At 36.4% G+C, this 23,648-nt stretch overlaps 3 protein-coding genes across 5 annotated transcripts in view; 2 read left to right on the plus strand and 1 right to left on the minus strand.

Moving 5' to 3' along the window:
* The window catches only part of LOC107692681 (protein sidekick-1-like), a 231,304-nt gene extending 228,143 nt beyond the window's left edge, over window positions 1-3,161 (plus strand). The window contains exon 46 of the mRNA XM_016491846.1: window positions 1,714-3,161. Within this exon, the coding sequence (XP_016347332.1) occupies window positions 1,714-1,983 (270 nt within the window). The 3' untranslated portion in view covers window positions 1,984-3,161. The remainder of the gene's footprint in view (window positions 1-1,713) is intronic.
* Window positions 3,162-6,282: 3,121 nt separating this feature from the next.
* Window positions 6,283-9,428, minus strand: LOC107692715 (kinetochore localized astrin (SPAG5) binding protein). Its single transcript, XM_016491878.1, has 8 exons — window positions 9,341-9,428; window positions 8,905-9,012; window positions 8,795-8,821; window positions 8,357-8,456; window positions 8,099-8,213; window positions 7,962-8,023; window positions 7,298-7,372; window positions 6,283-6,950 (listed from the first exon to the last, which is right to left on the minus strand). The coding sequence occupies exons 2-8, from the start codon at window positions 8,994-8,996 to the stop codon at window positions 6,819-6,821; spliced, it is 603 nt and encodes a 200-aa protein (XP_016347364.1). The 5' UTR covers window positions 8,997-9,012; window positions 9,341-9,428; the 3' UTR covers window positions 6,283-6,818.
* Window positions 9,429-9,655: 227 nt separating this feature from the next.
* LOC107692623 (uncharacterized) lies at window positions 9,656-22,471 on the plus strand. Of its 3 annotated transcripts, none has more exons than XM_016491773.1 (27): window positions 9,656-9,751; window positions 9,908-9,962; window positions 10,060-10,119; window positions 10,857-10,896; window positions 11,197-11,256; window positions 11,339-11,424; window positions 11,517-11,569; window positions 12,955-12,976; window positions 13,103-13,143; window positions 13,376-13,422; window positions 13,660-17,232; window positions 17,385-17,493; window positions 17,602-17,669; window positions 17,940-18,038; window positions 18,112-18,227; window positions 18,606-18,696; window positions 18,802-18,918; window positions 19,429-19,516; window positions 19,625-19,708; window positions 19,797-19,836; window positions 19,921-20,025; window positions 20,374-20,474; window positions 20,560-20,625; window positions 20,740-20,849; window positions 20,999-21,120; window positions 21,370-21,495; window positions 22,017-22,471. In XM_016491773.1, the coding sequence occupies exons 3-27, from the start codon at window positions 10,100-10,102 to the stop codon at window positions 22,111-22,113; spliced, it is 5,481 nt and encodes a 1,826-aa protein (XP_016347259.1). In that variant the 5' UTR covers window positions 9,656-9,751; window positions 9,908-9,962; window positions 10,060-10,099; the 3' UTR covers window positions 22,114-22,471. The 3 variants fall into 3 exon arrangements, with proteins under 3 accessions (XP_016347259.1, XP_016347262.1, XP_016347260.1); XM_016491774.1 differs by having other exon boundaries at window positions 9,662-9,806; XM_016491776.1 differs by lacking the exon at window positions 9,908-9,962 and having other exon boundaries at window positions 9,659-9,751.
* Window positions 22,472-23,648: the final 1,177 nt, after the last annotated feature.

Genomic DNA, 23,648 nt, shown 5'->3' on the forward strand with positions numbered 1-23,648 from the left:
GAAGCGGATATCGTCCTCTTTTGGAAGGCCAAACAAAGTAGTTTCGCTTTCACAACGAAACACACAGCACCTTCACGATATGGTGGTGGCGGCAGCAACAATACTACAGCGAGAATAAAAGTTACGCCTTCTTTCTTTGCGTGAACATTTGGGCGGCGTTATGCAAATCTTCCCACATTGTGACGTAGACGTGTGGGGGCGTGTTAGAACGAGCCGTTTTAGGTAGGCGTGGTTGACTCTTAACTTTTATAAAGAATATCTCTTTGGATTTGAGACTTTAGTCTTTGCAACTTTACAGATCTTCTTTATGCACCAAGAGCTTGTAACACTCCAAAGAGAAAGGAAAAATTGAAATCGCATCATATGACCTCTTTAAGCATCATTACATCTTTTGAACTTCAGTCAAGTGTGAGTTGCTAAAGGAAAATGTACTTATTCTAAAACAGAACTTGGTAACACTTTAGAATAGGGAACACATATTCACTATTAATTAAGAGTTTTCCCTCAGTAAACTGCTAATGTGCTACTTATTAATATTTAGTAAGGTAGATGTTAAGTTTAGTACTAATAAACAGCTAATATGCTAGTAATATGCATGCTAATAAGCAACTAGTTAATAGTGAGAATTGGACCTTAAAATAAAGCGTTACCCAAAACTTTAAAATGTTAAACCTATTAAAATGAAAAATAAATTAACAGTTTTTGTTTATTTTTTATTTAAAATAAATAATTATTTAAAAATGTAGTACAATCACATGATATGAATACTGCCGTTATATCAAACATAATGTTGCTTTTTTGTTGGTTTGATTGCTTCCATTGTCCTCACTTGTGAGTTGCATGTGTAAATGATTAAATGTTACTGTAATGTAATATCTGAGGCTGTTTTATTCTGCACTACTAGTCAAAGGTTTGGACACACTTCACTAAAATATTTTTTAATTGTTCCAATTTGAAAACCTTTTGATATAAAGGCGTACTTAAATGCTTGAATTAGTTTGGTATACAAAGACATTCTGCTTACAAATTAGTTTTACTTTTACAAAAAGTAAAATAATGGAGTACTAATTACAAATTAAAATAGTAAATAATAAATAAATTGAAATTGACACATTAAACTGGATAAATTGTAGAATAAATTAATAATGTTAATAAATATAATGCAAATAGGGTATTTTACGGAGCCCTGCACCTGATATGTAGGGAAGAAAAAATTATATCGTGGCCACGAATTAAGAATTTGTTATTTGTTCATTGGATGTGACCACAACTTAATTAAATTAAAAGAAAGGAAAAATTTATTAAAATGTAGCCACAATTTATCTAAAACGAGGGAATGAATTAATAAGTCGTGGCCACAATTTAACTAAAGTGAGGGTACAAATTAAAGGGGTCATATGGTGCTTTTTTAAAGATCATTATTTTGTGTATTTGGTGTAACAGAATTGGCCACAAATTAATAAGTCAATGTCTTTTCACCACTGCATGAGGCTCAATCTCTGCAGTGGCATCTGAAAACAACATTGCAAAATGCTTCATCCATGCCAGTAGGTGTCACTATAGAACCTAGGACCACTATTATATTGGTCAGCCAACAAAAACTTACTTTGTACACCTTTAAACACTCAGGTCACAGTCACATCCACACTGTAACTTTACTGTCTGCTCTTTTTCTCTCTGGTCTCGACCCGTCCCGTCACCCCTCGTGTAAAGGTCAGCGACAGCGACTATGAAGACGAGCAGCCCAAGCACTCATTCGTAAATCACTACATGAGCGACCCCACCTATTACAACTCGTGGAAGCGGCAGTCCAAAGGCGTGAAGACCAGAGGAGGGTACGAGGAATGTGCCATGACGGATGCAGAGGGGGGGTATTATCAGACTGTGGTGACCCAGCACAGCGTAGGGGGCGTCTACACCCCCACGGGGCAGCCCGCACCAGGAACACGCACTCCAGTTACTGGCTTTTCCTCATTTGTCTAATGAACCGATGACTTGAAACAAACGGGGAGGCTGGAGACTGGAAGTTGAGCCCTGAAACGGGACGAATCAAACTGTTGTGCTGGTTCTAAGTTTCTTGTTTTCCCCGAAATGTGTATTTTAGGCCTCCTCTCTTCAAGGAAAGGAGGAGAGCATTGAAGTATCTTATTGTTAACGTGTTTTTTTGGGGTGGATTTCAGCAGATTAACCGTGACCCAGAAGAAGCGGAGACTTCGCACTGTGAGACTGTTTAGTAAGAGGTGGTATTAATTTTAAAGACTCAAAGACCCTCAAAGATGGATGAAGGAAATTCCTTTGTTATGAATTCCCGTTCCATAGCAACCTTCCGGGATTAGTCGTGATGTGTGGGCAAACACACGCTTGAGTGATTCATTGAATCTCGCTCTGATCTCCAAAACTCGAATTGAAGTTGAAACATCAGCAGAAACTTGTACAGTGTGTGGTAGACTGGAACAACAATGTGTTTTGTGTGTGGTTTATTTTCATGTTGGGGACGGCCGGCTTCATTCTGGACAAAAGGCAGCACTGAAAATACTGCCTTTGCACACGTATTGCTCTCTTAAACCAAAAGAGTGATGCTTTAAGCGGGAAAAGAAAATGACCATTTTCTTAGGTTAGCAATACTGTATGTAAAATATGCTGTATGTGTGTATATTTTTAGGATCAATTTTGTACAAAAAGGAAACGTTTTTACTGTAGAGTAGATTTGTGCCACGTCGATGTAGTTCTTTAGTGATGCCCACAGCGGATCATTTCAGCAAGTCACGATCCAGTGTGTTTGACTGGCTTGCAGTGTATGTACAATCCAGTCACCCAGAGAGATGATAAGAAATGTGCCACATTGTCTCTCTATCCCAAATATACACAGATTTCTCATCTCCTTCAATGTTGAAATATTTATTTCAGTTTGAAAGAACATCAGTGCTAAATTAAATATAGTACATGAGATGGAAAGACGTGTGGTTAGAGATATGGGCTGGTAACTATAAGGTTATAATGCTATGGTGATACATTCAAGTACTCCTAAGAATGAATCAGAAATTATAATTACATTATGATGCACATTCAGGTCATTTTAGATAGAATAAAAAGGTCTAAACTAAACTGCACCATCAACAGTCATAATGAGAACTTATGATTGATTAAAAAATGCTAAAAAAGCAATATTGTAGTTGACATGCTCTTAAGTTGGTAAGGTTCATAATTATGACATACAAAGTCTAAATTATGAGATACTATGTCATAGTTATGAGATAAAAATTAGGGGATATTAAATCATAATTATGAGATAAACTTTTGACAAGGCCAAAATTATGAGATAAAAGTTATGATATAAAACGTCAAAATTATGAAATGTCAAAATAGAGGGGGAAAAAACACAAAAAGTTATAAATGAAAAAGTCAGAAATATGAGGTACTCCATGATGTCAAAATTGAGATAAAAAGGATTAGGATTTTGATTTTCATCATAATTATGGCTTCAAATTTTGACTTTTTATATAATAATTATGACCTAATAACTCATAATTTAGATTTTTTTTATAACATTTTATGTCACATTTATGATTTAGGAAAGGAGCTCAAAGACATTAGGTTTCTCATTAGTACTTTCAACTTCAAGGTGGCATTCATGCTCACTTAACTCATAAATATGATAATTCTGATATGAACTCAACATATGGCCTGAAACTTACTCTACGCAAGTATGACCAACATTTAAAACATTTATGGGAGTAACGGCGCCCCCTTCAGCACTGAGATTGTAACTGTATGAGCATCTGCGTGCTTATGTAGAGTATGTTTTGGTGCCTTAAGAGTTTTATTCTTTTCTATGCATTAATTGTCATTTAAAACAGCGAAAAAGACAAGGACAGGCTTCTTGCTGTGTTGAAAATTCAAATGGAAACACGTTACATTACTTCCAAAGACAGAAAGTGCTATGCAAAGTGTTATTGATCGGAATGAGCCAGAGAGAAGAATATGCACTTCAAAGCAAGTTGTTAACACTTTGAATTGCTTTGAGAAGTTGTTACTGAAACGACTCCTACAACTGTATTACTCACAATGCATTATATATGAGGATTATAATGCATTAAACTGGATTCAAAAATTAACTCAAAATTAAAATATTGATCAAAATCTGCAGCGTGTCACATTGTGTTGTACAGTATTAACGCAGCATGGCCCTAAACTTACCCTAGTCTCAAAAGGAAAGAAAAAAAAATGATGTTGCCCTTTAAGAATATTTATTATTATTATAATAATAATAGTTATGTCATCATCATTTCTGGATCTTTTGCATAAAGTACCACTCACTTCCAACTAAAAATCGTATTTATTATAAACAAATGACAAGTAATATTGTGTTCATATTTTGCTGCCATTATTCCCAAAGTAAATTACCTGTCAGTTTATATATATATATATATATATATATATATATAACATATTGTTGACTAAATGCCAAAAAGAGTCACAGTGTGTACTTTGTGTAAATGATGCAGACTGCAGAAATGTCATCTGTATTCATACGACACATTCGCTGATGAGATGCGCAGTGGCCCCAAACATATTTGGACACTTGAGCTACACTTAAAAATGTATGAATGTTTTTGCGGTAGATAAAAGATCATCAAAAAATTGACATTTTTTGACAAACAGCACTTTTCTCAGAATTTATGTTGTGCTGTCTTTCTTTAAAACAAGTGATGTTTTGGTTTGAATTTTGTTTATATAATGCATTGACAATAAAACATTTTTAAGTGTGGCGTAAATGTCCAAATGTTTTTTTTTTCATTTGCTTATTGTAGGAACACTGTATCACTGTAATTTGCTGATATTGAGGTTTCATCATTGTAATGCACTTGTTTTAATTACTATGATTAAATGGATGAGGTACATATTTCACAGAAAATGTTCTCTTTTGGCTCAACCACATTATTCATTACATCATGCTCATGCTGTTCAGGAGTTTTTGTTTTTCAGATCGGATCTGTTGAACAGAGTCCATACAGTTTTTTGGACGTGATCAAATGAGGTATGTGTTGAGGCGATGGGTATCATTTTTTGACGTTTGCATTGGTTACTATACTAATGCAGGATTCAACACATTCGACATCGTTTCAAGTGAAGTGACTTTTTTCTATAACAAGTGGATGCAAGCTGGCAGTATGAAGAGAACTGTCACACTGGAAATCTATCCTGTTATGAACATCAGAGTCTAGCAGTGTAGAGACAGTGCAAGCAATAGATGGTATATGCTGGTTATTTGGTGTTGCTATATACATACGTATGTACTGTATATATACTTAGTGAATAAAATACTATGCACACAAAGGAATGGTTTCCTCAAAAATGAAAATTAATTCACCCTCAGGCCATCCAAGATGTAGAGGAGTTTGTTTCTTCATAAGAACAGATTTGGAGAAATTTTGCATTACATCACTTACTCGCCAATGGGTCCTCTGCAGTGAATGGGTGCCGTCAGAATGAGTGTTCAAACAGCTGATAAAAACAACACAGTAATTCACAAGTAATCCAAATGACTCCAGTCCATCAATTAATGTCTTGTGAAGTCAATAGCTGCATGTTTGTATTAGAAACAAATCCAGCATTAAGGTGTTTTCATTTTAAACCGTTGCTTCTGGCCAAAATACAAGTCCATAATCCATAATAACACTTCAAGTGTAATAATGCTTCCTCCTTCTGCTCTCACATCAAAATCCACCAACATATTTTTAGCTGCTTTTGCTTGTAAACAGTGTTTGATCTGTTCAGATTTCTCTTCTGATTCAGACAAGATGACTTTTTCACTGGAGAAAGCTATTTTATGCAAACCGGACTCTGTATTTTAGCCAGAAGCAATGTATTGATGGATTTGTGTCTTATAAACACGCAGTTTTCTACTTCAAAAGATGTTAATTGATGGACTGGAGTTGTGTGGATTATTTCTGAATTATTGTGATGTTTTTATCAGCTGTTTGAGCTCTCATTCTGACGGCACCCATTCACTGCAGAGGATCCATTGGTGAGCAAGTGATGAAATGCTACATCTCAAAATCTGTTCTGATGGCCTGAGAGTGAGTACATTTTCAGCAAATCTTCATTTTAGGGTGAACTATTCCTTTACCTAGTTCAAGACTATTTCATTTGAATGGCAATGAATTCAATTCAGTGGCCATTTCAGTCATGATGTGTTCTGATAGACGTGTAAAAAATGCATCATAAGGAAAAAGTTATTGAATTAAGAAAGATACATTTTATTGTCCAAAAAAATGGCTTGTCTTACCTCACACATCACAAGGGCATTGTGGTTTAAATCTCCATGTCAAATGCGACAATGCTTATTAAGCATACTCAGTTTAACTTTAGAAATATGTAACTATTACTTATAGTTGGCATCATTTTGTCTCAGATACTATGATGGAAGTAGATGACATGGCACAACACTATGTAAAGGAGAGGCACGTCTCTTGTTGAAGCCAGTTTAACATTTAATAATGTTTAAGGTCATGTTTGCACAAAGAATTCAAATGAAAACAATATACAGTAAGCATTTAAGAAGTGCCTTGCCATTCTAGAGGTGCATGAAAATTGTTTATATTAATATCTTAAACTTGTAAGCAGACAAAAACAGATTCTGATCATAAAGCATTCTTAAATTTGTGTTTCTTTAAATGGTATGAGCTGTATGTTCCTTTAAATGCAACAGTATGTTACACTTTTGCCCAAATGCTTCTCATTCTCAGACTGACAGATCTCCGAACAACACCATATGGCACTGCAGTATTTATGGCCAGTAAAAGAGTTTCTTTCATTTATTCCATCAAGAATCTCTCTACCTCCCCCAAATCTCTCTCCATTTCCTCCACGTCCAAAGTGAACAATGCCCTCTCCTGCTGGAGCTTTCCATGCGCTTCCGTCAGGTCCCTCATGATGTTCTGCACTTCCTGCAAGCATTCACAGAGGAGCAAACAGAGACTGACAAAATCCTCACTGAACCGGTTTTAGGTCATGCCATAGTCCAGTAGTTTTGGAGAGGCACACTCAATAACATTTAGAAGGGTTAGAACATTTCAAATTAATATTTTATCAGCTGTGGACCTGGCATTAGGATTAATTATACAGCCTCTAGCCCAGCAGAGCAGAATGTGTGTAATTTCATCCTCATATAAATCAGTCTTAGTGAAACATTTGTATTAATGTCTGGTCAGTGCCGCAGGACATTCAAATCAGGATAAATAACCCAGTATTTTTGAATATTTAAAAAAAAAAAAAAAAAACCACTGATACTCACCAGTAAATTTGCTGCATGCTCTTGTGCCGTCTCACCAAACAGTTTCAGCTCAGTCAGGAGATTATGAGAAACCGTCTACCATTAGAAGAAACAAAATAGACAGAAAATGAATAATTAATTGAGAGTCAATATCCCATAGCCTGGGATTAACATTAGCCCTGCACTAAACAACATTGTCAGGATGGATTCTTCATGTAAAACATGCTATAGACCAGAATTAGGCTTCGTTTGTGTTTCAGAATACATCTTCTTCTACATAGTAACACAATAGTAATCGGACCATAAAAGCAAATAAGTTGGTGTGACAGCACTACAGATGAATGTACAATATGGCTGATTATATAATCAATCCCTATTATATGTCCCTGCAGTGACCATGGGTCCATTTAATAGCATCACATGTTTCCAAGAATCAGAGAATTTTAAGAAAAAAATGATTACTATTGTTTCCTTTTTTTTTTAAATATGAATGAACATTTTTTCCTTGACTTTAGTTACTAAGGTTATACAGGCTTTTCGCATTCACAATCTCCAAAAAATATATATGTGTGTGTAAAGGCATATAAAATGTATTTTAATTTAAAAAAGTCATTTATATTAAATAAACAAACAAAATGAAAACATCATATGAAAGTATACAAATACAGAAAAAACTAATTGTTACCATAACTTCTTTCCTTTGCTCTTCCTTCTGTTGAGCTGTCTGGCCCAACTTTTCCCCTGAAACTGAATTTGAGGTGGTTTAGACTACAACAACTTCTTCACGTGTCAATCCAACAGAGTTAAAAAAAAAATTAGAACCTGGGTCAAGGCTTTCTGCAACAAGGAGGACATGACAGTCTCGCAGCTGTTTTTGAATTTCTTGATTTTCTCCTTGGAGGTCTGTGCACCGCAGCTCCAGGTCAGTCACAGTTCCCTTAAGAAACATATATATATATATATATATTTGACTCTACTGACTACAACAGCTGTTCTAAAATATCACTGTGCAGTGTGCACCATAAAACAATTACTGTATTTGAGTAAATCACTAGAATGATCAATGATTAGTGTAATAACCTTCATTTCCTCAAGCTGTCTCTGCAGGTCTTCATTTGTTGAAGTCAGGACTCTATTCTGCTCCCTTATGTCATTCTGTTGCCCATATCTTGTAGATGGCCTGAGAAAATCGAAGTAGTACGCATTTACATTTTCAAACAGACTAGACCAGGGGTCACCAAACTTGGTCCTGGAGGGCCGGTGTCCTGCAGAGTTTAGCTCCAACTTGCCTCAACATACAGGTGCATCTCAATAAATTAGAAGAAGTTTCAAGTAACTTTATACCTAGTAAGACCTCAATTAGCTGGTTGAGGTGTGTTTGATTAGGGCTGGAGCTAAACTCTGCAGGACAGGAGTCTGGTGAGTGGTGACCCCTGGACTAAACTGCAGTATTATATGAGCATAACTACATTTTTATTTAATCATATTCGATAATTTCACACATACGTTGGTACTTACACTTTCAGAGATCTGTACTGGTTCTTCCTAAAAAAAACATATTATATATTTTAAAACATGGTGTTTACAGTAAAGAGAATATTTGCATAACTTTTAACAAAGATACCCACTTATTTTCTGTGTCGTTCTTGACATGTGCAGCTCTGGATGCCACACTGGGCTGTGCAGGAATCGCTGTGTCTTTTATCTGAACTCTCTTCATGTCTGAATGCAGCTTTCTGGAGAAACAATCACATTTACGGCGATAATACTTAAGCAAAATACTGATCGCGCAGATGGGAGAAAATTACATACTGAAACATTGCCTGTCTGAATTGCATTACCACCATGAACGTAAATAATGTAAAGAAATTATGTTTCGTTTAATTTTTTTAATATAATAGTATAAGATCGCATCGTGTCCACCATGTCATACTTCGCTTATGTCTCGTCAAGTCAACTGACCATTTTTCTTTCCATAAATTATTTTACTAAAAGATCTCACATCATAAATCAACGGTAACTGAAATTATTTTAAACTAAAGTATGACTGTATAATAAACTTACCACACCAAGCTAATGCGGATCAGTAGATAAATGTTTTAAAAGTCCCGATTTAATTCAGCGCCATGAATTTTCAAAATAAATAGCGTCACTTCCGCCTCCGTTGCAAATCCAGATCAGTGTTATAGACTGAAATTTCTATGTAACGTTGAAACTAAATGTATGTATATAAAACATATATATGGTTATAAGATTCTTAAATCGATAATATATCCAACCAAAGTTCGCAAAAAATGTGTTTTTGTTATATTTGATTTAAATAATTATAAGAATTCTCCGCTCCACTAGAGGGCGCGAGAGGAACGCGTCATGTGTAAAGTCACGGAGCGTGCCGCAAGGAAGAGACGCGGCGGTTGAGTTCAAATTTTACGAAGAAAAGAAGACAAGCAGCGAATGGAGGGAAATTAAGTTTAGGTATTGCGCTTTATTAATGTTTTTTAGTTCAACTGAAAATCTGGCTTTTATGAAAGTAAGACATGTTTAAAGTCATTAAAATGCCGAGAGCTGTTTGTTTTCTTTAGTATAATGCTGTTGTTGTTGCTATGAGCTAACGTATGTCTATTCTGACAGTCCCAGCACACACTAAAACAACACGCCTGAGGAAATACAGACGTCTTACTAAAATGTAGATAACGTTTAGAATGATTTTAACAAACCACCTTAAACGGTTTTTATTTATTTATTTCAAATATAGTGTTCCTCACTTTTGTTTGTTTTTTTAGATTTTGTGAGCTGTAATGTTATCACTCAAATTAATTGAAGATGGAGCAGCTGAATTTAGGGTAAGTTGATCTCTTACAGTGTAACGTTATCCAAATTTTTTTTGCAGGTAACATTAGACCGAGTCGACATGCAGCTTTGGATGAATAATGCAGTCTTGCACTTATTGATTGTGTATAAACGATTGAGTCGGTCTGCGCATTTTCAAAATGTTCTTTTATGTTTTTTTGCTGTACTGAACGTATTTAAACTGAACAGAACTCCGTTAATGTTTTGATAACGTTTTGCTTTGCTGTAATGCAAATGTCAGAACTATTGTATTTGTAATTATGACCTCACCTCTTAAACAAATCTAATATTTTGCCATCTAATATTACTCGTTTAGGCTTTAGTAGCCTGGAAATAAGTTAAAATAACTCAGCTTGCTTGTCATCATCTTTTTGTATATTACAAGTCACTGACTGTTGCAAGTTGTGAAAGTAAACTCTTAATGGGACTTTCTTTTATAATGACTGTTAAAATGCATCCGTGTAAATAAGCATACATAAGAAGATATTTTGAAGTTGATAATTTAGTTACTGTCATGCATTGACATAATGCAAAAAACGCTTTTTTTGGGCTTGTAAAATTGATTTCAATGTTCTTAATTTGCATTAGATAAAAACATTTGATAAATAAATACATGTAATGTAATAAATGTCCATGTTTTATAAGTAAATGGTTTTCTTTCCAGGTAAATTCCACAATATGTTATCAAAAACAACTTGTATAACTAATCTTTCTTCTTTTTTTTTCCCAGCAATGAGGCAGTGAAATCCTCAAAAAGGAGACTGTCTTCGGTATGTATTCATTATGTCACTGAGGAGGTTGAAAACATTTTTTTGAAGATTTATCCTTTCCAATATATATATGATCCTTCAGTATCTTTGCATACTAGTTTAGGTTGAGTATATTTCTGTTTTTTTTTTTAGTAATGGAAGAATGTACACATAAATGATAGCTCGATAGGTATCCCACTTTACCTATATTCACTCTGTTACAGCCTGCGAGAAATGTTGTTGAGCCTTTTCCTCTTAATTTTCTTAAATTTCGAAATGTCTCAGGACATAATATAGTGCCCCTTGATTGTCCCCTGACAGATTTTAAAAGCTGCTCGAACACCTATGAAAATACATGGAGCTGAGCAAGAAGAACAAAAGGTGATTAAGTGTTTTGAATATAATTTTGTTGTTGTTGTTGTTTCTTTTAAAAAAAAAAAAAATTTTGTGTATATTTATGCAGGAAGAAATTGTCAAGCCTGTTGAGAAGAAGAGAAATTCACGAAGAGTGAGTTTTGCCACTACAAATAATGTTCGAGTCTTTACAAAGTAAGTGCAAGGATGTCGACGCACTGATTGGAAGATACAATACATAAATTACATGTGTAGATAATTCATTTATGATTTTTAAAATTTCACAGTGATGCAAAGAGTGAATCTCCTGTTCTGGCATCCATTCAAAACACACAAGTTGGTAAGCAGTTTATTTGTTTTTAACATGTTACCTGAGTTAATTTGTGGTTCATGGTTAACGATTATGTGTACCAGTTCTCTCAAATCAAAAGCATTAAAGTCCCCCTATAGTGAAAATCAAGTTTTTTTATGTTGTTTATTTGTCTATGTCGTGTTTTTAATATGCTTTTAGACAAACCATGTGCCAATCCATTAATCAACACGATTGCTGAGTATTTTTTTCTTTAAAACTGTAGTTTCCCAATGGCAGTCCCAGAAATGCGGTTTGAAACAGACCCCGGTTTGCTACGTCACAATCCAATAACCAATCACGTCAAGGGATCGATTCCTATCACTAGCATGCAAAATATGCCAATACCAGCACAAAACCAAAAATAAATCAGAGCAAAAAACCCATGAAGCTGTGGTTTAATGTGAATTTAGAACCGCTAACTTGCATTTTAACCCGTGGCAACAGTGTGAAAGTAGCCCGGAGTCAGACCCACCTCTCCCGCATCGGGAGAGCACTTCACACGCGTATGCTCACAGGTGCAAATTGGAATCACAAATGGCTGCATTCAGTCAACAGCATTTTAGGACACAACATCGTCAAGTAAGTAACTTTTTAAAGGAGACATTATGCCCCTTTTTACAATATGTAATGTAAGTCTCTGGTGCCCCCAGAATGTGTCTGAAGTTTCAGCTCAAAATACTCCACAGATCATTTATTATATCATTTTGAAAAAGGCTATTTTGAATACACCGTTGTCACTTGCTAAATCAAAATGACTGCGCCGTGGTTGGAAATTTAAAGATTAAGAGGCGGTAATATTATAATGAGATTCCTTTGCCACATCACCAAGGGAGCGAAATCAGACGCGCTCGTTTTTTCAGGCGCTTGCAGAAAAAGGCTTACCAAAACAAAGTTACTGGGTTAATCTTTTTCACGTTTCCTTGGTTGGTAGATGCACCGGGGACCTGATTATAGCACTTAAAACCTGGAAAAGTCAGATTTTCATGATATGTCTCCTTTAACGAATGTTACAGTATTCACTGTAGTTGTCCGGTAGTAAAAACATAGTTTTATCAGTCATTATCCGTGTATGCCATTTTTTGTGTTTACTACAGTTCAGTGGATCAGGAGGCGCTAGCTGTTGTGACTGAGTGGAGGCGGGGCTAATTTGCATATTCATAGATCCGCATATAGTAAATGAGGCAAGGGTGTAGAGTTACATTCAAGCTATTTTAAGGCATGAGAAAATTATTTTCACAAGAAAAAACATTTAAATATGTAATTTTGATTATCAAAGATAAGGTTTAAGGGATAAAATATTTGACTACAGGGGGACTTTAAATATTTCAGTTGCATGCTGTTAATTTACTTCATTGTGTTTTTTTTTAATTCAGGAGGAGATAGACCAAATGAAAAGTAAGTAATGGCTTTTTCATTTGTTTTCCAACTTGTTCAAGTTGGACATGTTCAGCTGCTTTTCTATGATGTGATCCACATCATATATGTAAAGCTGCAACTTTCTTTTTTTTCCTCTAATGACAGGATTCTGCATTTTGTGGGTGAGGAAAGTCACCAAATCAAAGGTAATCTTTTCATGGAAAAGATGTCAAATTTTGCTGACCAATTGAGCCATTGTTCTCCAATCTTGTTCACAGTGCAAGTGGTTTTATTCAAAATGGGAGTGTGTTGACATAATTCGAATAAGTGATGCTCACTGTACCACAATCTACTGATTTCATGCATGTATTTACATGCTTCCTGCGAATGATTTTCATAGTCAGACAGTGAACCACTAAACCTTTCCATTTCTTTCAGTCCTGGATACTTTGTTGAACACTCCTCTTTATCTGTCCCAGCATAAGGTAAGTACTAATCTAAGACCAGAAAGTCAAAAAGATTATGAATTTCAGGCTTCTGCAATTTGACATCCTTGATTAAAAAAGTATATGTATGCTGCCACAGAGATTTAATTTGGAGTGTGTGAATGTACAATGCCTGATTGTCAATAACTACTTCTGCGTTTTTGTATTTATTTGTCATTGATACACACCTTGTTTTGACATATACTGATTATTTTTACCTTTCTCTCTCAATTGTAGGAGAATTTCTTCTCTGAACCAGTCTTGCAAGATGACTGTGTGGATAGAACAATGCTGCTCGGAGAGGATACTGGATACATGGATATTACTCAGAGTCACACAATCACAATTGATAAGGATTATGAAATTGAAGAAGAGACAAACCCAGATTTTAGCATCAACATGGCTCAGACGATCCGTGGTGATCTGAATGTTGCAAGTCAGAATGCTTTGCCACATGAAGCAGAAGCAGAGAGGAAAAATGCTGCCAATGACTCGGACTTCAGTGCTTTTCTCGCCAGTATGAGCTTACCCACTGTAAATACCATTAAGCCCCACTATTCAGAAAATCAGCTTGGTAATATCTTCAGTTCAGCTAATACAAGCACATCGGATATCGATAAGGAGAATCACTTGCTATCTTTTTTAGTGAAACAACATCCAGGTGCCAAGAGTAACCCACAACAACCTCGGGGACTTCAACGAAGGCATTCTCGTGTTGGAATTGTTGAAGACGATGATATAGAGGCAACCAAGAGTCACAATGTTGTAACTGAAAACAAAGATAATGCTCAGCCTTTTACACCCTCTATTTCTGTAAATCAAAGAGGTGTTGCATTCATGACAGCTGCCTTTTCGAACATCCAAGATGACATGGAGCTCACTTTGAGCCAGACTGCAATCAATGTTAAAATGACAGGAAATATCAGTTGCAATGTCCAGGCTGCTCTGGAGCACAATAGATCCCATCATTTCTCTGAGGATGACGATGCAATGGAGATGACGAGGGCATTTGATGTATCTGTTCGCGAAAAAGACCACACAATGAGTATGAAGGAGCAAGCTCAGCCTTCAGTTCCCACAGTAAGAAGGATGTCCTCCTTTAATATGATTAGAAATGGAGAGACAACAGATCAAAATAAAGCTGGTTATTTACAGAGCAATCTCTCAATAGCCCAGACTAATTCTGATGATATGGAAATGACGGGAACATTTGATGTATCTCTTAGAGAAAAAGAGCACACAACAAGTATGAAGGAGCCAGCTCACCCTCCAATTACCAAAGTAAGCAAGATGTCCACTTTTGATTCTTTTGGAAATGGAGAAATAGTGGATCGAAACAAATCTAACAACAACTTTATAGCTCCAACTGCTAATCCTGACGATATGGAGATGACACAGTGTCAGACTATTGTTCTCAACGACAAACAATCAAGTGTAAACAAGCCATTCAGCAACACACGAAAGAGTTTGCCTCTTGTATCTTTATCCAGATCTGTTCGAGAAGATGAGCATACAGGCAATATGAAGGAGGAAGCTCTGCGTCCAGTTCTCAGAGTAAGCAAGATGCCCTGCTTTGATTTAGTTGGAAATGGATTGATTATGAATCACAACAAATCAGGCCACCTCCCAATAGCCCAAACTGCAAATTCTGATGAGATGGAGATGACACAGTGTCAAACTATTTTCCTTGAGACCAAGCTGGTCAATGGAGACAAACCTTTAAACACCTCAAAGATCAATTGGCCTCATACATCAGTATCTGGACCTGAAGGCAGTGATGGTATGGACATGACTCAAGCATTCACAGGGCGTATAATGCTAAATGCTTTTCCAGCCTCCAAGAAGAAAAGAGGCGAAAGCATTCTGATGCCTGCCACAACTACATCAGCTCAACATAATGATAGTGACTGTATAGACTTGACATGCCAACCAAGTGCTTTTGATAGGATTTCTACCCCAAGTCCTGATGAAATGGAATTGACCAGATGCACCACTATTAACATTGACTCAAACCATACCTGGTTAGGGAGTGCTGTGGATATCACAGGTACAAGAAGAGCACCAATCTCTGCTAATCAAACAATCACTGTGGTTGAACCTATGGAGATGACTGAGGTACCCATGGCACCAGTCAGTGAGCAAAAGTATAAAGCTTTTATGATTCAAAGAAAGTCAGGAGCAAGAACGATGCCCTTGATGTGTGATCCTGAAAATACTAAAGCTGATAACCGTCAGACTGATTTCTCCAACCCTGATGACATGGACATGACACAATGTCTGACTGTTGTGCTTGAGGGTGAAAACTGCAAGAGGGCCAAACCATTCAGTAAATCCAGGAAGAGTTTGAACCTTGTATCTACATCCTCCAGTCCTGATGTTGACAGTATGGAGATAACCCAGGCACTCTCCGGCAATATCGTGTTAAAGAGCTTTGTATCCAATGAGGAAAGTAAGCATGAGAGAAATCTGTTGCCTGTAGCGCAAAGTTGTCAAACACAGGATGAGTCTGACTGCATGGAAATGACAAGTCAAGCCAGTGCATCAAATCTAGCTAGTCCCTGTGTTGATGATGAAATGGAACTAACAGGATGCAACACGATAGCAATTGACTCAAAAAACACATTGGCAGCAAGTGCTACAGAGATCAAATTGCATGACAGTGCACTTTGGGCATCAACATCTGTTTCTAGATGCACCGTGTCAAGTGAAGAACAAAATGAAGTGAGTGAATCTGCCAAGTGTGCTATTAACCATGTCTTCCCCTCAAAACACGTTTTTGATCTTGATGGGAAAAACATTAAATGCAACAACACAGAGACAATATCTTATGGCCCAGCTGACATGCAAGTGGACAAAAATTGCGAAATGGCACATCCAAGCAATGTGATGACGACTGATGAAGACAGTGATATGCAGGTTACAAAGGTGCTTACAATGCCCATTGAAACAGAGCAAAGCGTTTCTTTTAATGAGAAAGAAGAAGCACCGATAAAGACTTTCTGTGGCTCTAGAAATGAAGAAGAGGGTCAAGCACTTTGGCCTAACAAGGAACAAAGTACAAGCTCAGTTCAACTTGAAGGTTCCTCCTCAAATGAGTCTGTAGTTGATTCCTTCATTATGGAAGAGCTGCAACATGCAAAAGCAAGACGGAGAAGCCTAGCTGACTTTCAAATGGAGCTTCACAACATGTCAAGGCGTATCCAGGAAGAGCAAAAATTGATAACAGGAAGCACAACTGCGCCTCTGCCTTCTTGTTCCCTCCCTGAGAATTCCCTTAAAGAGCAGTGTGAAATGGAAATTTCCAATGAGCCAACTTCAAATGTCACACCTAAAGTCAAGCAAATAAATAATTCTGTTCAAAATGAGAGGACCACACCTTTTAGTCTTAAAAAGAAGGCGTTCTCATCAAGGTTGTCATTGTGTGGTATCGTACCAAAACTACCAAAACGAGCTACAACTGTAACTCCTAACAAAACTGTGACCATAAGTACTAATGATTTACAGTGTCTTCAACTAGAAAAACATTTTGAGGTTGCTGAACAAAATAGCAACTGCAAAACAGTCAGTATTAATGATGAAGAGTTCCCTGAAATGAGCAGCGAAGAAGACTTGTCAGGGAGTCTTGAAAATTGGCTAATTAACAAGCAAGATGAACTGGATGGTTCTTTGGTTGTACCTAAATATGAAGAGCCTTTGGAGAATGATGTCTTTGAGTCTGACACAAGCACGAGTCCTTGTTTTAAAAGGCAGCATCCGGAGGAAGACCCTATTACAGCAGAACAAACCAAGACAGTCTGCATTTCTGACATGGTAGGCACAAAATGTTAATAATTTTTACTTTAATACTTTGTTTGCTTGGTATTTCCTGCTACACGCTTAGAGGATGTTCTGTAATAAAGTGTTAAGCGTGGGCTCCATTGTTGTGCATTATTATGCTAATGCCTAAGATTCTGTCTCCTCAGGGGCCTGACTGTCATGAAGCTGCTGTACAGTGGGAAGGTAATTTTACAAGGCATGCTGCTCAGAATCCCAGGGCAAAGACAATTGAAGATACAGGAGTGTCTGAATCCAGTGAGTTACTTATGTCAGTTCTCAGACACAGTAAAATGCACTTTTCAAAACCATTAAGAAGGTTTCGATGTGGTGTATTTATAAAAGAAAATGTGATCTGCTTTACAGCTCTCAAATACTCACAGTTTGACTCTCATATGGATGGGATGCTGGATCACGTATTTGATTTCAGCAAGGTAGCATTATTTACACACACTCTCATTAGCTCCCATATTTAAAATGATTTTTTTGTGTACTGCCTGTACTGTTGCTCATACTTAAGGGATTTGAACAACCATAAATGTTGCACTTTGCCCTGTAACTCGTCCCGTATTGTAATTGCTACAGACATGAATAATACTTTTAAATGTGTGAATTGTTTAGGGAAAGTGTGCTTTGACACCCTAACATGTTTTGCATGGGAAAGCACTACTGTATAGTTGTTTATCTCATTCTTTTATTGCCAGAAACTTGAGGACGGAAGCATCACCGTGAATGAGTTCCTAAGCCACTTTGGTATCAACTTTGTTATCCACAGATCTAGACCAAGTGCTCTTCCTGACAGTGTAAGTGGTCTGGCTTTCTCTTGTTCTCTTTGTGAACATATGTGATGGTTGTAACGCATCTTTCCTTTTTCAGTGTAGAGCTGGAGAGACACGCACCATGGAGGATTTGCTCAAAGAGAAATACATATACCACCCCAAGCAGAGAGTATATGAGCACGACTGTAAGAATCTCACAGAGATAGTAGAGAGGTATGTACCAGTCTGGATTTGATAATGCTGACACTAAAAACTCTACCACTGCATATTTGTGTGTGTGTGCGTTTAACTGACAAATGATATATTTATATATAAAAAATAGGGCTGCACGATAAATCACATGTGATTGTCATGCGCATCTCGTCAGTAAAGCTGGCATTTGATCCACAGAGCCGTAGTTCACTGACAAGCTACGCAATATCGCATTCATAATCGAAGCTTGTCAGTGAACTACGGCTCTGTGTATGGAGAATGGAGATTTACTACTAATCACAGAACTGGCTTTACTGACGAGATGCGCATGACATGCGATTTATCGTACAGCCCTAATAAAAAATTACATTATATATTTTTTAACTAATTTCTTCATAGACTTAAAGAACAGATGCCCGAACAAGAGAAATCCCTGGGATGCATTAATGGAGCCCTTCAGCAAGAGTTATGTACTCTCTCTGAAGAGCAAGTATGTCGTTGCCAATCCTGGGTCATCTTATGTTAAATAATTAAAATCACAGTTTATATTGTTCATCTTTGAGATTAAATCTTCATGTATGTTTGTTTTCCTCAGTTAAAAAGCTTTGGATCCAAGTTGAAAGAGCAAAGAGTTTACTTTGGAAAGAGAAGCAAAGCACTTTCTCATGAAATGAAAAGAGACTTGTACTCAGAGCTCATCAAAACAACACAGGTAAGAGCATTTTTGATTATTCTATTACGTGGATTTTGTTAAATAATTTCTCAAAAAGCCAAATATTCTTTGTTTCTCTTCTAAATGTCCTGATTTGAAAAAGTCTGATACATAGACCCTAGGAAATTGGTTGGAGCACACTTTTATTTCCTTTGTGTGCATTTACTTTTAAAACAGGAATTAAGTTAGGCAAAAGGAAGGACACATCCTTTTTAAATTATAAAAAATACATTTAAAATAATAGCCCTTATTCTTCAGTTACATCACAGCCATGAACTTGATTTACTGCTGCTAGAATTTAATTGGGTGTAATGAGTAAGTGCAAGATCATCAGTCATCAGTATTTTCAGTCTGTTTTCCCAGAAGAAAAGGTTGTAATTTTTGTTAGTGTTTATCTGTTAAATGTTGTTTTTGCAGATAACTTTTAATTTTGTTAAAGTACACTAGTGCTAACCGACTTGACTAAAAGTCTTAACCGCTGTGCATCTGTGTTTCCCCCAATACATTTAGGATGCAAAACAGAGTCTGATATCTAAAATTAAAGAGACAGATGAAATGATTGAAGACTTGGATGGATGCATTAATGATTTAGAAACTGGTATGGATTTCCTTCTTGGCTCTGTTTCATGTTTGAATGTGTAGAGCATAAAGTACTACATAATCATATACTAATACCTGCAGGTAAATAACTAACTGCTTCTTCTAGAACTTGCATCTGTAGAGGCCATGATTATGGGAGATCATCTTGATGCTCCTCAAACCAGACCAGCCTTAAAAGCCAAGGAAGAGGGTAAGTGTGCTTCTATATGATTGAGTTTTATGAATCTAGTAAGGAAGATGTAATGATTTGTCTGTGTTTTTCCTCTCTCTACTGATAGATTTGCATAAGCTTAAATCAGCTGTCACGGAAAAGGAGAGGTACTGTATATTCTTCTATCAGCACCATAGGAAATGATTAAGATATCAGTTTTTTTGCTGAATACTAAATTCTGAACTTTTTAGCGAAATTGGTGAGTTGGAGATTCAGCTGAGGTCTTTGGAGAGCCAACAGGAGAAGTTGCAAGGGGAATCCAGTAGCCTTAAGAATCATCTTGCAACCTTGAACAGGTATTTGTTTTTCCTTCAATTTAAAACCGATTGTAGCAGCACTTTGGCACCCTGTCTACACTGCAAGCGCAGCACACGAGTGACAATAACTATTGTAGAACTCCCCTATTATAATCAATTCAGCTGTTAAAGATCAGCAAACAATGCAACATCACTCACTCGCTGTGAGGTCAGCATTGTTGATTATAATCAATTGCTATTGTTAATTGCTTTTATTTTTGCTAAATACTAGATTTTGCGTTCAGTATGTTTAATATTATTGTTATTATTTGACTGCTGTGCCTAGACCATATATATATATATATATACATATGTATTGTGCTGAAGGTGTGATGATTTGTCTTTCAGATTGAACGAGTGGTGTCTTGATGCGACAGATGAAAAGGGGGCTTTGTTAACCTTCCTTCACAAAACTGTGCATCTGCAGGTGAACCTGCAAACACCTGCTGGTGAGTTGATTATCGCTTTATAATTACTCCTAATGGTTTTTCATCATTGTCACATAGTAGCATAAAATACTCTCTTGTCTTTCAGGAAAGGACTGGATGACTGAGGATGTGGAGCGAAATATAAATGTAAGCTTCCAGTTGCACCTGGATGGTAAGTGAACAATAAATGAAATTACTTTTTTATTATGTTTCCATTTTATTTATTTTACGTTTAAATATTTAAAATCCACTTTGTATGGATCTCCCCTGACAATTTTTTTTAAAGTGGAAAAATCTGAGTGTCATGCAAGCATGGTCCACAAGTTACTTGCACTATACTATCATTCTCAAACTCAATGGACACAGAGGTACCCAACAACCCGAAATATACCAGAGGTAAACACTAATACTACAAAGTACAAGCATTCAGTCTTTAATATTTTGAGACATTGTTTTGCTACAAAGGTGTGCACGGTTAAGAAGATCTAGTCTGAATAATATATGACAAGAAGAAGTCTAAATGCTGTCGGATAATTTCTCAACAGCTGCTTCATGACATTAGTTTGGTGGTGGGTCGTCTCAGGCTCTTGGGTGAGGAGATTCACCGGCTGAAGAAGTGGGGAGGATTGAAGCTCTGCATCTTGAAGATCACCTGTACAGACACACGGTAGGTTACGCCTTTTACTAGCTTTTATTCATGCACTTTTCCTTGGCACGTTGAGGCATGTTGCTTATGTGGATGACACAGATTCAAGTTTTTACATTGTCTTAACCTCTAAATCTCTAAAAGAACAAAAACAACAGAAGCATGTGTCAACTTGAAGTTTCTGATGCAGACTTTCTTTTAGAAAAGTTTAAAACTATAATGACAGATTAATGAATCTGTAAGCATCTGTTTTTGTTTTTCCTCTTTCAGAGTTCATGTCATCTTCTCAAGTCTGAAAGCATTGGAAAAGTTTGAGTTTAGTCTGATGGTCACTCCAGACTATCCCTGTGGGCCACTTCACATACAGGATTTCAAAAAACACTTTGGGGATACGAGGTTTGAAAGCAATTAACATTTTTAGATCACAACAAGTTGAAATGTTATTATCTGGCATTGTGAGTGGCGATAACATCACCTCCATTAGACAGGATTGTTATTAGAAAGAAATATTATGAAGTCTCTAGGCAGCGTTTAGTGAAACACAACAGCTTTTCACAGCTAACCGTTCAAAGAAAAGTACAAAATATTAAAGTAATATTAATTGTAACTCAAGTCTGTTGGACAGAAATATTGTTTATGACTAGAGTACTTTATAGCACAGTTTTCTATATACCACAAACTAATTTTCACTTATATACTGTAGATGAAATGCAGTTCACACTGGTGCTGAGAGAGGCAAAATTTAGAATAAATCAAAAGCAGTTCTCTCAAGATCATTCATCAACATGTGGTATATGGTACACTGAAATGGAAATGTTACCAACATCTACAGTGATGTTCATCTGATAAAAGTATTCACACTACATGTTTATTTTATGTTGATATTGTGTCTGTTTTATGCTTGCTGTCTTCTGTAGGTTGAGTCAAATTGAAGACATCATATCATCAGTCAAACCAGCCAAAAACTATCTGACAAAAGTCCTCAAGAAGATTCATGATGACCTCCTGTGTTAGGATCTCAGGCCTTGTTGTTTAATCTGTTCTTTTCTGTCTTTTGTTTGTATATATTGATGTTTGTATAATCAAATACATAATAATTAAAAATGTAGCCAAAAACCACATCAACTTTGCTGGTATTCTTTACTTTTCGTGGCCTGTTACGACTTGATCTTTGCCTCATGAATCCAACTAATGGAATATGATGTAACGGAGCCTCAGATGCTACTGCTGATGATAATTACATATGAAGAATGCAGGTAATCTTGGTTATTGGAGTGAATGATGGGAGTGATGCTCTTATGTCCCTATTTGTACTCTGCTTTGTGTGGGTGTTTATTATGGTTTGAGTTCAGAAATATAGAAATCTGCAAATAGTGGCAATCAGTGTTGAGAAAGTTCCTCCATTTAAAATGACTGATTTAATGTCAGATTAAAAATCAGACAACCAATGGAAAAAAACCAAGTCCTCACCCTGAAAATCATTCTCTTAACGTAATTAAGCCAGAAACTAACCTTTTAACAAGAATTTAAGATAATTAAATCACTGTAACGTTATTCCCAACATCGGTGGCAACAAGCGGCAACTCTTTATTGTATGTCATCTTTCAAAAGTCTAGTTTGGCCTCGAGCCCAACCAGCAATCTCCTACACAGACGTGAACAGAAGAATGATTTGTATTGCGTAGAGCTAATAATTTGTTACTGTCAGCTAGCTGTCAGGTAATCAAGATTTAATGCCGTGACACCACAGGAGAAGATTTTAGGAATGCTCCTGACCTTTGACAAGACTTATACTGCATGGAGATAAATGGATGGGCTCTGTTCATCTCGGAGAGATAATTTTGTGCAACATAGAATGCGCAAAAACTGTGACAGTGAAGGAATGTTCCTGTACACATGAATTATTGCAGTGCAGCCTGATAACAAAAAAAAAAAAAAACACATAAAAGTGCAACACGACTTCAAACCAATAGTTAACCCCAAAATGAAAATTTGCTCACCTTCAGGCCATCGAAGATGTAGATGAGTTTGATTCTTCATAGGAACAGATTTGGAAAAAATTAGAACTACATCACTTGCTCACCACTAGATCCTCTGCAGTAAATTGTTCAGTTAATGTCTTGTGAAGTCAAAAGCTGCGTGTTTTTTAGGAAAGATCCATCATTACAGCTTTTTAACTTTAAACTGTTTTTAGCTAAAACGTGAGTCCATAATCCATAACAATGTTTCCTCCAGTGAAAGAAAGAATGAAACATTAAGATGAAATTGAAGTGCAGACTTCAAGCTTTAATTCAAGGGGTTGAACAAAAATATAACAAAATGCTTAGGAATTACAACCATTTTCATACACAGTCCTCCCATTTTCAGGGGCTCACGTGTAGTTGGACGGATAAATATAATCATAAAATGTTTATTTTTTGTATATTTTGTTGAGAATCCTTTGCAGGCAATGACTGCCTTAAGTCAGGAACTCATGGATGTCACCAAAGACTGGGTTTCCTCCTTTGTGATGCTTTTCCAGGTCTTTACTGCAGCAGACTTCAATTGTTA

Source organism: Sinocyclocheilus anshuiensis, unplaced genomic scaffold, assembly GCF_001515605.1.
Source record: "Sinocyclocheilus anshuiensis isolate Anshui unplaced genomic scaffold, SAMN03320099.WGS_v1.1 scaffold50, whole genome shotgun sequence".
NCBI classification, from domain to species: domain Eukaryota; kingdom Metazoa; phylum Chordata; class Actinopteri; order Cypriniformes; family Cyprinidae; genus Sinocyclocheilus; species Sinocyclocheilus anshuiensis.

What these genes read in the sequence shown, in the direction of transcription:
- LOC107692715 (XM_016491878.1), bottom strand. Translation starts at nt 8,996, where the DNA reads ATGAAGAGAGTTCAGATAAAAGACACAGCGATTCCTGCACAGCCCAGT. An exon ending in TGCAGAAAGCCTTGACCCAG is followed by an intron (nt 8,024 to 8,098) that starts GTTCTAATTTTT and finishes CCTCAAATTCAG; the next exon opens with TTTCAGGGGAAAAGTTGGGC. An exon ending in AGCAAAGGAAAGAAGTTATG is followed by an intron (nt 7,373 to 7,961) that starts GTAACAATTAGT and finishes TTCTAATGGTAG; the next exon opens with ACGGTTTCTCATAATCTCCT.
- LOC107692623 (XM_016491773.1), top strand. Translation starts at nt 10,100, where the DNA reads ATGGAGCAGCTGAATTTAGG. An exon ending in CAAAAAGGAGACTGTCTTCG is followed by an intron (nt 10,897 to 11,196) that starts GTATGTATTCAT and finishes GTCCCCTGACAG; the next exon opens with ATTTTAAAAGCTGCTCGAAC. An exon ending in CTGAGCAAGAAGAACAAAAG is followed by an intron (nt 11,257 to 11,338) that starts GTGATTAAGTGT and finishes ATATTTATGCAG; the next exon opens with GAAGAAATTGTCAAGCCTGT.